Source organism: Sturnus vulgaris, chromosome 6 (assembly GCF_052056855.1).
Source record: "Sturnus vulgaris isolate bStuVul1 chromosome 6, bStuVul1.hap1, whole genome shotgun sequence".
Taxonomy (NCBI): domain Eukaryota; kingdom Metazoa; phylum Chordata; class Aves; order Passeriformes; family Sturnidae; genus Sturnus; species Sturnus vulgaris.
In genome coordinates this window covers 44,081,044-44,095,907 of record NC_142248.1, presented here as the reverse complement: position 1 = coordinate 44,095,907, position 14,864 = coordinate 44,081,044, and the positions used below count along the sequence as shown (strand labels likewise).

The 14,864-nt window shown below is 48.7% G+C and overlaps 1 protein-coding gene across 3 annotated transcripts in view; it reads right to left on the bottom strand.

The window, feature by feature from the left end:
* Window positions 1-2,098: 2,098 nt before the first annotated feature.
* Window positions 2,099-14,864, bottom strand: part of ARMH4 (armadillo like helical domain containing 4) — a 51,112-nt gene continuing 38,346 nt past the window's right edge. The window contains exons 5-8 of one of the 3 annotated variants that reach the window (XM_088166368.1): window positions 9,691-9,742; window positions 8,521-8,599; window positions 6,217-6,351; window positions 2,099-6,053 (exon numbers count right to left, since the gene is read on the bottom strand). In XM_088166368.1, coding sequence (XP_088022494.1) covers window positions 5,985-6,053; window positions 6,217-6,351; window positions 8,521-8,599; window positions 9,691-9,742 — 335 coding nt within the window. In that variant the 3' untranslated portion in view covers window positions 2,099-5,984. The remainder of the gene's footprint in view (window positions 6,054-6,216; window positions 6,352-8,520; window positions 8,600-9,690; window positions 9,743-14,864) is intronic. The other 2 variants (XM_014871490.2, XM_088166367.1) reach the window with 2 other exon arrangements.

Here is a 14,864-nt window from a genome sequence, read left to right as displayed (position 1 = left end):
TGCAAGAGCCAGGGGTTTTCTGGGGATATTTTTGGACAAGGACAGTCAAAAGCTGCTGTTCATCTCCATTTATGTCCCTCCACAGCCCAGCTGCAGCCCAGCACTGCCAGGACCTGCTCAGGTCTTTGACAACTTTTTAGTGTCAGAGAATCACAGGATCACTAAGGTTGGAAAAAACCTCGGAGATCAAGTCCAACCATTCCCCCAGCACTGCCAAGGCCACCCCTAACCCACGTCCCCAAGTGCCACATCCACATGGCTTTAAAATCCCTGCAGGGATGGGGATTCCACCACTGCCCTGGCCAGTCTGTGCCATAAAATTCATGGTTCAAACACTTAACAACTCTTTTTATGAACGAATTTTTCCTCATATCCAACCTAAGCCTCCCCTGGTGCAGCACAAAGTCATTTCCCCTTGTCCTGTGGTTTGTTACTTGGGAGAACAGAGCAACTCCCTCTCTCCCATGAATATTCCTGCCTGGCCATCAAGGCTCTGCTGACCATGGTCTTTCAGCCAATGCTCAGAAGCTTTTTCTGCACAGAAGGAGAGCATGGCACATTTCCATGGCTCTGGGAAGAGATTTTTACCAGGAAATCAGACTAAGACCTAAGCCAAAAAGACTTAAAGTAAACCAGAAAAAAAACCAAAAACACAGTGCCTGGGAGGTGGAAAACTTGGGCTGCAAAGACCACGTGGAGCACTGGGTGCCCAGCACTTATCATTAAGAAAGGAAACATTTCTGCTGGGAATATCTCTGTTGACTCCCTGCTGTTGGGTGAGACCCAAACCCTTCCCTTGGGGTGGAATCACCACTGGGGAAATAAAAAGGGGAAACCACTGTAAGGCTTCAGGAAGTGAGAGTGAACATGCCTGTGCACTGAAATTCTGCCCAACCTCCAAGTGCTGGTGACCCCCACATGTACAGGGGTTTCACAGGAGGGAGGATGAGATTTGCCTCAAAGTAAAGGAGTTTTTCTGTGCCCTGAGCACAGATCCTGCTGTGTGCCTTTACCATGCAGGGAATGCCTTTGGTTTGTCCTTCCCAAACAAATGGATGAAAGCCACCCCAAGCTGGGCTGTCAGTGCTGCTCTGCACAGGCAGTGTCCTGCTGGTGACTGGAACAGGCTGAGCCCTGTGCCAGACTCACCCCTGTGCTTTGTTCAGCCCCAAGGAACCCGCACAGGGCAGGAACCCCAATGACTTCCAGGACATCCAGCTCGTCCTCTCCATCAAGCCACACATAAATGCTGGAAATGCAGGACTTCTGCAGCCTCAGAACAGCTCCACACACACTTTTCTGGGATTTTCTTTTTTTATTATGGTCTCTCCTCTCCCCCATTTTCACAAACCCCTGGCTTGGGTGGCAGGGACATTAGAAGGAGAGCAGCTGATGGACAGAGGCTCAGAGTGAGGCAGCGAGATCAGAGAGTCATTTCCTAAGGAAATAGACCTAGGGGGAAAAAAAACATTGTCATTGTTTATCTTCTTTCAGCAGGTCTTGTTTTTTCATTGGAAAAAGCCAGCAGTGCAGCAAGCAGCTTCATGAATATACAGATTGTTTTTGGCAACTACCAATTAGCAAAGAATGTGTTCATGCAATCCCCAAGCAGCTATTTCCCTGGGAATTTCTTGTTTTGAACAAGCCGTTTTCCATTAGAGAAAATACACACAGTGACAAATAGCTCTTGCTGGCCCTTGTCGGTGGAGGGAGATGGGAGAAGGGCAGGCAGACACCCTTTAGTGGGATATGAGAAGATCTGGGCACAGAAAAATCAGAAACAGGACAAAACAGAAAGAAAAAAATGTCCTGGTGTGCACAGAGATGTCACTGTTGGGGCTCATTCCTGCAAAACCAAGGGACTTTGGGGTGTTCCTCATCACAGCCTCTAACAAACACCTACTCCAGGTAAATCCTACCCAAAAAGTGCCAGGCTGAGGGTCCCCACGGCTCCTATGACCTCTGCAAGCCCAGCCTGGGTCCTTGCAGCCTGGAGAAAGGAACACAGCACTCAAATCTTCCAAGCATCACTCCACAGCTCTGCCTGACACACTGAGTGAAACACAGATCAGGGAGACGAGGCACTTAGAGCCAGCTATGATGGACAGCTTTTTATTTCCAATGTTTTCATTTAACAAAGTGCTACATTCCATATTACAGGATGAGGAGCTGTTCCTGTCCAAGACAGAAAACCAGAGGGAAGCAGGAGGACTGCTCACACCACTCTGTGGCAGCAGTGCAGCCCAGGGAAGCCTCACCAGGGTGAACATCTGGCCTCAGAGACACCTTTAGGAATCAGCAGCTGTGTGGTGGAGGTGCATTCCATCGGGGCAAGAGCTGCCAGGCAGGCTGGTTCTCCTGTCACAAACGGGGCTGACAAAGCTGTTGTCTGAATTTCTGGCTTGTGCTGTCAGGAAAATGCAGGAGGGAGGTGAGTGGTTCGTGCTGTGTGCAGTCCAGGGGTGGCTGTTGCTGCAGTGACATTGCTGTGCCAGTGTCACCACCCTCAGCACTCAGGGGCTTGCAGTTCACCCAGCACTGAGGATGAGCAGGGCTCTTCGTGGCTGCTTTCCCTGCCCTGCCTCTTCCAGAAGAATCTGCTGATGTGGCAAGGCAGAGGTGAAGATAAAATCAGCAGTGTTGGGCACTGGAGCTTCAGCTCTCACCTGAACCCCTCCCTGCTGCCACCTGCCCATTTCAAGGGAGTGAATCCCCCTCCAGGAGCTGTGCAGAGAAGATTTTTAAGAGCCCAAACCAAAGTCGACTGGCCTTGAATGGGAAGGGAAGGGGCTGAGAGGTGCTTGTGCTTTAAGGACCTGCCCTGATGCCAAGGGCACTGCAGGAAACTCTGGCTGAGCTCCAAAGCTCCCTCAAGCCTCCCTCCAGCCAAGGCTGGTTCTGACTGTCCACCTGGCTTCCAGGTTATGGAGACCCTCCAGGGCTGACCAAAACCAGCTATTCCACAGACACCTCCACTCCAAATGGCATCAGCTGGCATCTCTGCACATCTCTGCCACGTCCCACCCTTGGCTGAAGGATTTCAGAGCCCGAGTCAAGCCTGGCACTGCAGACAGATCACAAGAAAAACCTTTGGGAAATCCACCTAACTCCTAAGCCTGTCTCCAGCAGAGACCACAGAGCCCACACTGAACTGTGCAGGCAACTGGGCCTCCCTTCTTGTCGACTTCCAGCATCCCTGCCACCTCTTCTCTGAGGGAATTCTGGTTCAGGACCCCCCACAGATGCAGTAAAACCCCACTTTCATCATTCTGACTGGCAGTGTTGCCTTTAATTCCTCAAGTTCAGTATGCTGGAGAGGGAGAAGAGAGACAGGGAAACTGATAGCCCCTGCAGAAAGGCAATGTTTCCCAAACTGGGGATTTATTAGCACAACAAAAGGCCACAGCACCTCCCCACCCGCCTTCCCAATCCATCAAACTGACAACCCATCCATAAGAATCCTCCAGATTCTGAGCTGCCAGAGCTGGAGTGTTTAAACCAGCAGCCTTCCTCAGCCATCCCTCCTCCTCCTCCTCCTGACTGACCCAGCAATTCTATCTGTGTTTTATCAGATATTTTATTTTATCCACTTTGCAATCCCCACCATGCCTTACCAGGAATAAATAATCAAAGAGCCCAAGGGACAGTATTTCCCAATTCCCAGTAATGCAAGACAGCCAGGAATGATCAGCTGGACTGTTATCACCTCCCAAGCACCTCCACGCTCCAAGGAATGAGAAGGAATAAGGAGAGATTAGTTTGGAGGGAAAACTTCATCTTAACTTGGAGTGACCACTTACTATGTGAGAAACAGGCCTTAATTTTGGATTTAATGATGTATGGCCAGTCAGTGCCTGTTAAAGATGTGGGGCTGCTTTTAGCAAGGCAAAATCCTCCTGGTTGAAGTTTCAGGAACAAAAAAAAGAGAGAGATGCACTGTGGAGCACTGGGGAAGCCTCTCCTGGAGGGATTAGGGTAGGAAGACCCCTCCCAAAATGTTGTCTCGCCAGCCTGCTCCCCACACACCCAGCAGGATGGAACACTGAGGTACCACACACAGCTGTTGGTCTGGAAGACTGAGCTTTAGAGCAGCATTTTGAAACCAGGCTGTCCCACCTGTCCTTGTGCAGGTGGCCCCGTGGGTGTGGCAGGCTCACAGGACAGTGCCTGGGCTCTGCTGAGCAGTGGCTGCTCAGAGCTGACCATCACATCTGAGGATTTCATGTCCCTGACCCTCATCAAGAGAGAGCTCAGCTCAGGAGGGGCTTCTCCAGGTCCTCTGTGCCTTGCAATCCTACTGGCACTTCCACACGACATCTGCTCACCATCTGCCTTCCTCCACCTTCACAGGAATCCTGCTCCTGCCCCTCCTCAACCTCTCCTCCCTCCCACTTCTCCAGAGGCTCAGTGGGATTTAATCCCACAGATGTGTGCTGTGCCCTTACTGTTCTGATCAGTTCTGCTCTGCTAACAGTCCCTGCTCCTTGCAGGAAGGACGATTCCCCACAGAACAGCAATTCCCACCTCAGAAACATGGATGCTTTGCATGTCAGACTGAAGTAATTCCACAGTGGGAGGCAGAGATATATAGTGCAGCCCTTTTCCTGGCTATTTTGACAGCATTTCTGGGCAAAGCTACATTATTCTCCCCTGCTCTATGCCTGTGACACCTCAAGCACCGTGTCCCTCAGTGCTCAGGACTAACAGGGCACCCCCACAACACCCTGCATCCACCTGTGCTATCCCTACAGCCAGGGGTTCCCAGAGTGGCCATCTCACCCTCCACAGCTGACATCTCTGCAGCTCCTGCTGTTTCCCCACTATTAGCCACAAATCCCTCAACAGGGACTGCCACCTGCTCCCCAGCCTTTCTGTACTCATGGTTTGCAGGCCACTTGCCCAGGGAAGCTGTGGCTGCCCCATCCCTCGAAGTTTTCCAGGCCAGACTGGATGAGGCTTGGAGCAACCTGGGGTAGTGGAAGGTGTCAGGGTTGGAACCAGGTCCCTTGAAAGTTCCTTCCAACTCAAACCATTCTGTGAGACAAGACCCATCCAGATCCCCCAAAGGTGCTGCTGTTCAAGCAGCTTTCAGGGGCTGAAAATTTTCCATTTTCCAGTGGGGTAAAGGGGTACAGAGGCTCCACTGCCATCCCTACGGGAATGCAGCCTCAGAAAGAGATGAACCTGGAGCTAGTGTCCTTCCAGAGGAGGCAGAAGCTGGGGAAGTCTCTGACCTGCCTCTCCTCTCTCCTCCTTGCACACTGACCAAAAGCAAGACCACCCATCAGTAGGTGAGCGCTGGTATTTATTGTGCTGTAACAGACAGTGCTGGTTGAAAATGGACAAGGAATTTCGTGGTGGAATCAAGTGCTGAGGCCATTCCTGTGTGTCTCCAAGCAGTGTGGAGCAGAGCTGAAGGAGAAAGGGGTGAGAGTGAGGGCACCCAAGGGCAGAAATGTGCTTCAAACTGTACCAAGAACCCTGTACACGGGCACTTCTCGGGCAGCCAGGGATACAGTTCAGGCTTACAACTCATTAATTAAGCAGAGCAGCTAATCTTAGCACTAATGAACTCTAGCTCAGGTAATGTAACATTTAAAAATGAATTGGACAGAAGTCATTCACAGTAAAGATTTCCATTCCTGGGATGGGTGAGAGCTATTGTTATGATTAGATTACTGCCAGCCAGGACCAAGACAGTACACCAGGGCAAGAGGAAAATCATCATCCACATGGAGCAGCTCCAGCTGTGGCTCTGAATGAGGCGCCGGGGGCGAGTGTGAGATCTCCACTACTGTATCAAAACAAACATCACGGGTGGCACATGTAGAGCATAGCATTGTCATTGTCACTGTCACTGGGGTCACCACCCCTGCCCGGGGCAGCCCAGGGAGCAGCAGTGCAGCAGAAAAGTCGCTTGTTCTTCTTCTCCCCCTCTCTCCTCTGAAAAGTCACGGGCTCTCCCAAGGGCACTGCAGTTCCACTCAAAATTCGTCTTCAGAGCTGTCAGCCAAGAGCATGACTCGGTCCTGCATGCTGTTAAATTCCCTCTGCTGGGGGAGGAAAACAAACATCAGAGAGGTCCACGTGCAAAAAAGGAAATGAAGAGATTTTGGATGCCCCCATCCCGTAACCGAGGTGCCCTGTACACTCCAGCTCAGACAGACCCTACCCAGGGTTCACAGCTTCCACACCTGCCCTGGGCAGCTTCCATACCTTCCTTTTGTGTCTCTTTGAGCCGTTTCTCCTGCGGCGATTCATGATCTTGATGCTGTAGAGTGCTCCCAGGATGAAGAGGGCTCCAGCGATTCCCACTCCCACGGGAACCAGCATCCCCGACATGTATCCTGCCTGCATGGAAAACAGAGGAGCAGAGCAACACTCCCCAAACCATCCCTTCACAGCCATTTCCACCAGCCAAGGACTGCAGTATATCCCTACAGTGGTTTCCTCAAAGTTTTTTGGATTTGAGCCCCCATCACCTGCCAGCACGGGATGATTCCTGCTGCCAGGAAGCCCCAAGGAGCCCCACTCCAGGAGCAGGCTGGGCAGCACCACAACTCAGCTTTTCCTGACAGACATTCACTGGTGACAGCTCAGACCCTGCAGTGCTTGCCTGCCTTCAGGAGAGGGAATAATTTGGGTGAAGTGTCTCAATAGGGATGCAGGTGTGAAGGAAAACCGTGGTTGCCAAAGGAAGGTGATCCCGAGCCACTCCTCAGCTTTGTACTCAAAACCTTTGAGCCAAACACTTTGGGAAGGGGTCCCCTGCATGGCAGCAGGATGATGACACAGAGGGAGGGCACACACACACCTTCAGCTGGCCTTAAGGGCCAGCAAAAATAAACCAACCCTAATTCAATCCCTGTGATCTGTATGTTTGCACTGCTCGTTAAAAAAAAAAAATACAGGCAGCATGAGTAATCTAAAGTTATACATCTAAGCACCTTAAATCCCTAGGAAATTTTCTCAAGTGCTTGTTATTTTATATTTTACTGTTTTTGAAAACAAACCTAAGTTTTAAAGTGCTAGAATCCTCATCTAATTTGGCACTGGTGGGCTCAGTGTTGCAAGGGAGGCAGGCACAGCCTGGCTGCCCCCTCTGTAGCTCTGCCTCTCCTCACTCTACAGCCAGAGTCCTCTGCTGTGCCACTACAGCTTCACCCCCCAAAATAGATTTTACACCTGCCAAGGGCCACAGGCACCAATTCTATCAGACAGCTCCTAGTGAGACTCAGCCCATTGCTTACAGCCACTTGTCTTCATCTGTGCTCTCAAAATACAACACAGCACACACACCATAATTACTTCTCTTCCATAATCCACTGAGTGGGAGGGGGAAAAAAAAATAAAAAGCTATTCAGGTGCACTACCCTGCCTTTGTACACTTACCTGGAGAATGAAAATAACTGCTTTCATCTGGCAGGCACGACACCAAGGAGGGCTGGTTTGTTCCCCCAAGCCCCTCCAGATCCTGCTCAGTGCTTTAAATAGTAACAGCTCTGTGTCTGGGTCCCAAAGCTTGAGGGATCTGCAGCTGCATCGTTCAGATTCCCTGAACACCCTCCCAGAAAACCCAGCCCTGCTCAGGTGCTGGGAAGGGGCTGCACCCCTGAGCCCAGCTCCCAAAAAAGGAGGTTAGTGAGGACACAACTGAAGGCTGTGTCTCTGTGAGGCAATTAAGGTGCCTTAATTGGGTGACCTAATTAGTGCAGCGTGGAGTTTTCTAATTCTGGAACTTTGCTGCTGGCTTGGGCAGTGAGGGGAGGCTGCAAAGGGCTTTGAGCTGCTGCCCAGCTGAGTTTCCATGTCAGAAATCACAACGAGCTCCTCAGCCTGTCTGTGAGCCTTTATCACACCTGACCAGCCCATGGCTTTTTCCAGGTTTCCCCCAGCCCCTAGATCAATGTTTTATACCCCAAAAACCTGTGATGTGATGCAAATCCACCCCTCCTGTGTCTTGCAGCCCAACTTCTGTGGGCTTCTGCACTTTAAAACAGAGCACAGGGACAAATGAGAGGGGCACATAAGACTGGTGCTGAAAAACTCAGCTAGGAAGAGGAGGGAATGGAGTGAACAGGTTTATTTACAAGTGATCTGCTACACCAAATCAACTGGTTGGGAGTGAGGGGGAAGTGGTTTTTGTGGGGCTTTTCTAAGGAAAAATGTGAGCCAGGTGAAGGCTCTGCTGTTCCCCAAAGGAAGGAGGTGGCTCAGGAGTGGACACCAGTGGATCCCCAGTTACACCAGTGCTTGTGCTGGCCACTGCCACATGCTCCAGGACCTGCCTGCAATAGGCTCAGACTCTGCAGAGCTCTGCTGGACACAGAACATGCAGCCCCTCTGCCACAGGGAAGGACACAGGTGGCCAGCAAGGTGACAAGAGGAAAGATGTGAGAGCTTCAGTGAGAAGACCCTGATGTCCCCAGGCTGGTGCTGTGCCACGTGTTGGCATGAGCAGGTGACCTGGGCATGCTGCAATCCCTCCAGGCACACAGGCAGCCCCTGGCTGCTCTTTACCTTCGCTGGGAAAACCATTGTGTGTCCTTTCAGCATCTGCTCTGGATGAATCCCAGACCAGGGAGCTCTAGAGCTGGCTCTAGACTTGCCTCCTTCCTAGTGCAGGCAGAAAGGCAACTCAACAAGGGCTGGGCAGGAACTCACCTTAAACCCTGGAAAGCAAACACCCAGACCCTGCTTCTCTGCTCTGACCCGATGGTAAAAGTGCTGCTGAAATTTGGTGTGGAGCACGTGGGAAGGCAGGGCTGTGAGTCTGCCTAAGCCTGCAGATGTGTTTTCAGAGATCACTCTCACTCCTTGGGATGGTTTTTGTTTCTGCTGTCTCTGATCCTGTTCAAGAATTTCCAAGACCCTTTGAGTCACGAAATGTTCTTGCTGTCACCTCATTTCCAGCTTTATGGCTCTGCATTCAGCAACACAACTTGGAAGGCTTCACAACCATTTTGAAATGTCAATATTTGCTCCAGGGCAGCAGAGCTTAAAAAACCATCACTGCCTGTGGCTGGCACAACCCTTGATCCCATGGACCAATCCCTGTGATTCCAGGGAGGAATGATCAGGCTCTGTTACCTTGTCAGTTTTACTGTGTTTGATCATTCTCCTTCCAGGGATTTGCAGCAGTGGAGGTAGGAGAGGACTCATCCAGAGGCACTGGCATGGCAGGCAGCCCCTCACCAGACCCTCTTGATTTGGATCCAGAACTGAGCTTAGCACTTAGAGAAAAGGGGTGGAACTAAGTTCTATACCCTGGGGTCCATTCCAGGTCAGGCTGGGCAGGGTCCTAAGCAACCTGATCCTGATCTGGTGGAAAATATCCCTGCTCAGTGCAGAGGGGCTGGACTAGATGGACTTCCAAAGGTCCTTTCCAACCAAAACTATTCTATGATAAGTTAAGGGGAAATAAAAAAAGGAACTCAGGTTATCTGACAAGGTCATTTTCTGGTGCAGAAAAATCAATCAATCAATCACTTCTGTCCCTCCTGCCCTTAGTTACAACCCATCAGGGATTTATTGCAGATTCACACCACTCTATACCAGCAGCATCAGGTTCATTTGCCTCCCAGAGAAAATTTTGAGCCCTTTCTCAGCTGTCTGTGTACAGATAAAGAACTGCACTGACAAGAATTTATTTATTCCTGCAAATAAAAGTGGCTTTGCTTTGAAAGAAACTGAAACACTGAGCCTCCTACCTTATCTTTCAGCTTCTCCATCCAGCTTCTCACTGAAAAATAAGGAAGAATAAAAGCATGTTACTTCTATTAATTAGTAACAAATGATGGTGATAACATTAAAATAGACAGCAATTAAATTGACAAGGTGATAAGGCTGAACATTAGATTTCCTCTTTTCTCATTCGTGAGAAAAAGCAAATGCAGCAAATCAAGGCAAGAAACTCTCAGAGTGAGATGGCAGGCAAGTATTGCTCACCTTTGCCTGAGCAATTCACATCTTCAGAGTGATTTAAAAAAGAAGATAAAACCCAGTATTTCAGGTTGTGGGGTTTTGACCATCACTTCTCATACACACATTGGGGTGTCTGACCAGGAGAAAACTTTATAGTGCAGTTACCCCCTCCCACTGCCCTCCTCTGTGTGGATATTCTTCCCTGTATTTGGTATAGCCTGTAATGATGGCCAAAAATGTATTTTTCACTGCCTTTTATTCCCCTGCTTTTCTGGAGCAGCCACTGCCTGCTCTGAGAAGCCTCCAGAGGGCTGGGACAGCACTGGAGGTGCTAAATCACTAAACCAAGCAAATTCATACTGCCAGCACTGCAACTTCCTTCTCCGAACAGTTAAATAAGTCCTGTGAAATATGACAGCTGAGAATTAAAATTCTGTAATGGCAGGTGCTTGGGGATGAAATATTCACTGAGCTGCAAGGGCTCAGCAGTGGGTGCAGGAGTCACAAACACCACAGGGCACTGGGTGTGTCTGCACCAAGGGCAAAATGTCCACACAGATCCACTAGGACTTTATCAAATTCCTGCTCATAGGTAAGAAGCAATAAACAGTTAAATGTTGGTTTTTTCAGGGCTCAGCAAATGTGTTTTTTCAAGGATACTCATCTCTCCAGGATGACAGTGCTACAGGCACAAGGGGACTCTTGGATGCAGCAATGTTCTTCTGAGGGATATTTCTTCCAGGGCGTGTTAAATGCCAAGTGTAACACAGACTTTATGGAATTGGACCCGATTTTCCAATCCCTTCAAAGCTTGAATTTAGCAATATCAGTGTCTGAATTGCACCTGCAGCACTCAGAGCACCCTTCTGAAAGGAGCCTTCCTGTGAGTGGGGAGGGGGCACAGCAGGGCCAGCAGCAAATGGCTGTTTTATGTCTCAGATATAACACAAGTTCAAAGCAATTTAAATACTCCCTTTGAATTGCTAGCAACATAACATCTCCCAAACAGAAGGATCTCAAATTAGCTGAAGGTGAAAACGTGTGAAAGACACAGGTGCACTTATCTCTGATGAAAGCTGAAAAAAAAGATTAATTATCCAGGAGATGGACACACACAGCACTAGAAGAGGACAAGAGGTCTTGTTTTATCAGCTCTTCCCACCATTAGTCCTGGCCTGCATAGGCTAAACCATAAAAAACTCCATTTATGAAGGTGCCACCAGAATCCTCCTCTGCCAGCCCAAGCCTGCATGCCCTGGATGTCACTCCCAGTGGAATCCCAGGGAGGAAGGGAACCCACGGCTCCCCTGGGCTGGGTTTCCAGGTGTGACAGTGCCAGGAGGGCTTGGGGACAGCATCCCCCGTGCACACCAGGACAGCCACACATGCACCTGCAGTCTGTGCACCCTGTGCTCAGCTGGCCCAAACTCCAGCTGAGCACAAAGCCTATTTTTACATCTCTCACAACAATTACATGGGATTAGTGATCTCATCAATAGCCGACCCACTTTCCTGCAGCTGAACAATGGCAGCAATTAACTCCAGGGTATTTCTGCCAAGGCAGAGGCAGGGGCTGAGCTAAGAATATTCTATTACCTCTTTTTAATGAACACAGATTCTGGCTTTGCTCCCCTCTGCTCCACAAAACAACAGCAGCACACCCGCTGGGGACCACCAACACGACAGCACAAATCTTTATTTGCTATTACACATTTATTTGTTATTAAACCCAGCCTTGTTTTCAGTGCAGAGGTGCCTTTGGGAATCAACCCAGGCCACAGGAAAAACAACCCAAGGTGATTTCTCCCTGACTGGGTGCCTCTCCAGGGGATGCTCTAATGCAGCCACAGCCTCTGACCTCTGCTAGAGGGAAATAATGGCCCCGAATTAATGAGATTGAGGCAGGAGGTCAGAAACCATTCAGTGTCCTGGCAGGACTGCACTGGGAAGGAGCAGAGAGTGTGGAGCTGTCACAGCCAAGCTCCCAGACCTGTCAGGCTGGGGCCAGGACAAGTCAAGGAGCACTGGATTACTGTCAGAACCCTGAAACCTGGGAGTTCTGAACTTTCTGACCCTCAAAAGAACACTGCTTTTGACCTGAGACATTGGAAAAGGCTTCTAAATTTGAGTGATGGAGTTGGGATCACTGGTGTGCAGTTTGAATGGAAGTGTGTGATTTCACATGGTGAAGGGTTTGGAGTTTGGGGTTTTAGAACATGGGACAAGATGGAGATTCTTGGGCATTGTCTCTTCTTGTTCCTTCTTCTTCATGATTTCAGGTAGTTTTTGGTCAGATAGAAAATCATGCAGTGCAGGTCACAGGTGTTTGGTTATTATGTGAAAAGTATAAATAATATAGATGTTAGTTTTTAATTGGATTGTTAGCCTTTAAAAGACCTTGAAACTAACTAAATACACCTCCATTTTTGCTCGCTTTTAGCTTATTAGCTAGAAGTGTTGCAGAACTCTCTGTACTATAAATAAGATTTAATAAACAGCCAAGTCCAAACAAAAAAATCCATCTCTTGAATTTCTATCTTAACTCTTGAGTGTAGGCAAAAGAAAAGACGGCCACTTGTTGGATCCCAGAATCCTGGGTTTTTTGAGCTTTCTGGCACTGACCCCCTGTAGAACACTGCTTTTGACCTGAGGCCTTGGAGAAGGCTCCAAATTTGAGTGATGGAGTTAAAATCACAGGTGTGTATTTAAATAGAAGTGTGTGATTTCACATGGTGAAAGGTTTTAAATTTGAGGTTTTTATAATACAGTAATAGGTATGGGACAAGATGGAGGATTTTGGGTGTTGTCTCTTTTGGTGTTCATCTTCCTTCTTCATTTCAGGCAGTAGTTTCTGGTTGGACACTTAGTGCTGCACTGAGGGTCATGGGAATTGGGTTATTGGGTTAAAAGTATAAATAATACAGGTGTTAATTCTCCATTGGACTGTGTAGCTTTAAGAGACCTTGTAGCACCTGGATCTTTCTCCATTTTCCCCACTTCTAGCAGGTAGCTGGAAGTGCTGCTGAACTTTCTGTACTTTTGATAAGATTTAATAAACAGCCAAGCCTGAACATGAGAAAATCCATTTCCTTCGTGTATTTTTTAATCCTGGCTCTGAGTGAAGGCAGAAGAGACTGAGACAAAGCACTGATTAAATGGTGCAAACTCCCACCACTGTTACAGCCACTAATATGTGGTACCACCAATAAAGTGGTGCTGCTATCAGATTACCATGAATTACAAACACTTCTCATGTCAGCAATGCTCAGAACTGTTCTAACACCCAGGAGGAAATCACAAGCCACTGTGCCACCAAAACTGAGCATTCCCTGCTCCAATGATTTATGATTTACCCATCTGAGGACACCACATGGGTAGGAGACAGAGCATTATTTCAAGGTAGAATTGATATCTGTGCTAAGCAGCTACCACCAGTTAATTCTGGGCTTCAGACTCTCATTATGAAACAGAATCCATAATTAATATTCTGGCTTGGTTTTGGGAGAACATTGTGGCTGGCACCTTCCCATGAAAATGCAGCACTGTCCAAGAACACCAGGTGCCTTGCCAATGAGGTCAAGCAAATAATTAGTAAGAAATACTCGAGTCCATGTATTTTTCATCATCCCCTTTATTCCTCTGGCCACTGAATGTCCTGAAGAAATTACAAGAGTCTCTGGGTGTGAATTACTGACAAGTGTCTGCAGTGCTGGCTCATCCTCCACAGCACTTTCAGGATGGTGACTGGTCCAAACTCTCTGCCTCAGCTTAATTCTGATCCCTTGGTTTCATGGGGAGCTAAGTAAGATGAGCATGGAGCACTTCTGCAAATTACAAACATAATCTGAAATTTCCTCAGTGATTTATATAATGCCTGCATCTCTGCAAATTAATTTAAAATCACGTATAGCTTAAGATTAAGCCAGTCAGGAGCACAGAGGAGGAGCACTGGCATTGGCCTCAGAGCAGCCCAGGATGGATTCAGACAGTTACAGATGCAATGTGCTATTTTCAGTCAGTTTTACCCAGTTTTCCCCTTCAAAATGTGCAGCCAGCTATTCAGAAGCTCTGGTGCCAGCTAAAGAAGTGAGGCTCATCTGCAGCCTGTGGTGTCTGCCTGGCCCTAAGGGACAGTCACAATTCCCTGTGAGCTAAACCCCTCTGGGATTTCAGGTTTTGGCAGATGCAGGCAGGAGGCTCAGGAGGGGACAGCAGGTGACACGTGAGGGTATGTGGCAATGGATGCCCAAAATCAGAAGGTGCTCTGAGGTCTCCCCAGAGCTTTCTCTTCTCCAGGCTGAACACTCCCATCCCTCCCAGCCTGTCCCCAGCCCTCAGAGCATCTCTGTGGTCTCCTCACTCGGGTCCAGATTCTTTTTATGTTGAGTCCTTCACTCCTGATCTCCCTCCCTGCTGCTGCTCCAAGGACTGCCCATTTTCAGAAAAGTTCTTTTTCATTATCCAGGTCTCCTGTGCCCCTCTCTGTCCTGGCAGCTGCAGGGGATGGGTGCCAGAGCCTGGCTCTGCCTTTCAGCCTCACCATCAAACCTCTCACCAAAGGCTTTTCCCTGCTTCCCTCTCCACCCTCCTCTGAAATCAGGAGCACAAGTCCTCAGGGCCTCTTGCTTTGCCAACTTTTAGTAATCCTAATTGCCTAATTATCCACTCCAGTGCAATGATAAAGCTGCTTAATAATTCTGTTCGCTTCTCATTCATTCTCTCCCTTTCCAGATAAGAAAATGCAAAGTCTTCTGCTGGAGATTTCAATCAATAATTCATGCCCTGCTGCCATCAGTTGTGTCTCTCCCCTCCCCTCTTGGATGCCCTGCTGCTCTGTCCTGTCACTTCGGTTTCATCTAATCAGCTTATTTTAATCATATTCTCTTTTTCAATCATCAGTTAAAGCAATTCTGTTTTTCCATGGCACATTATCGCTCATC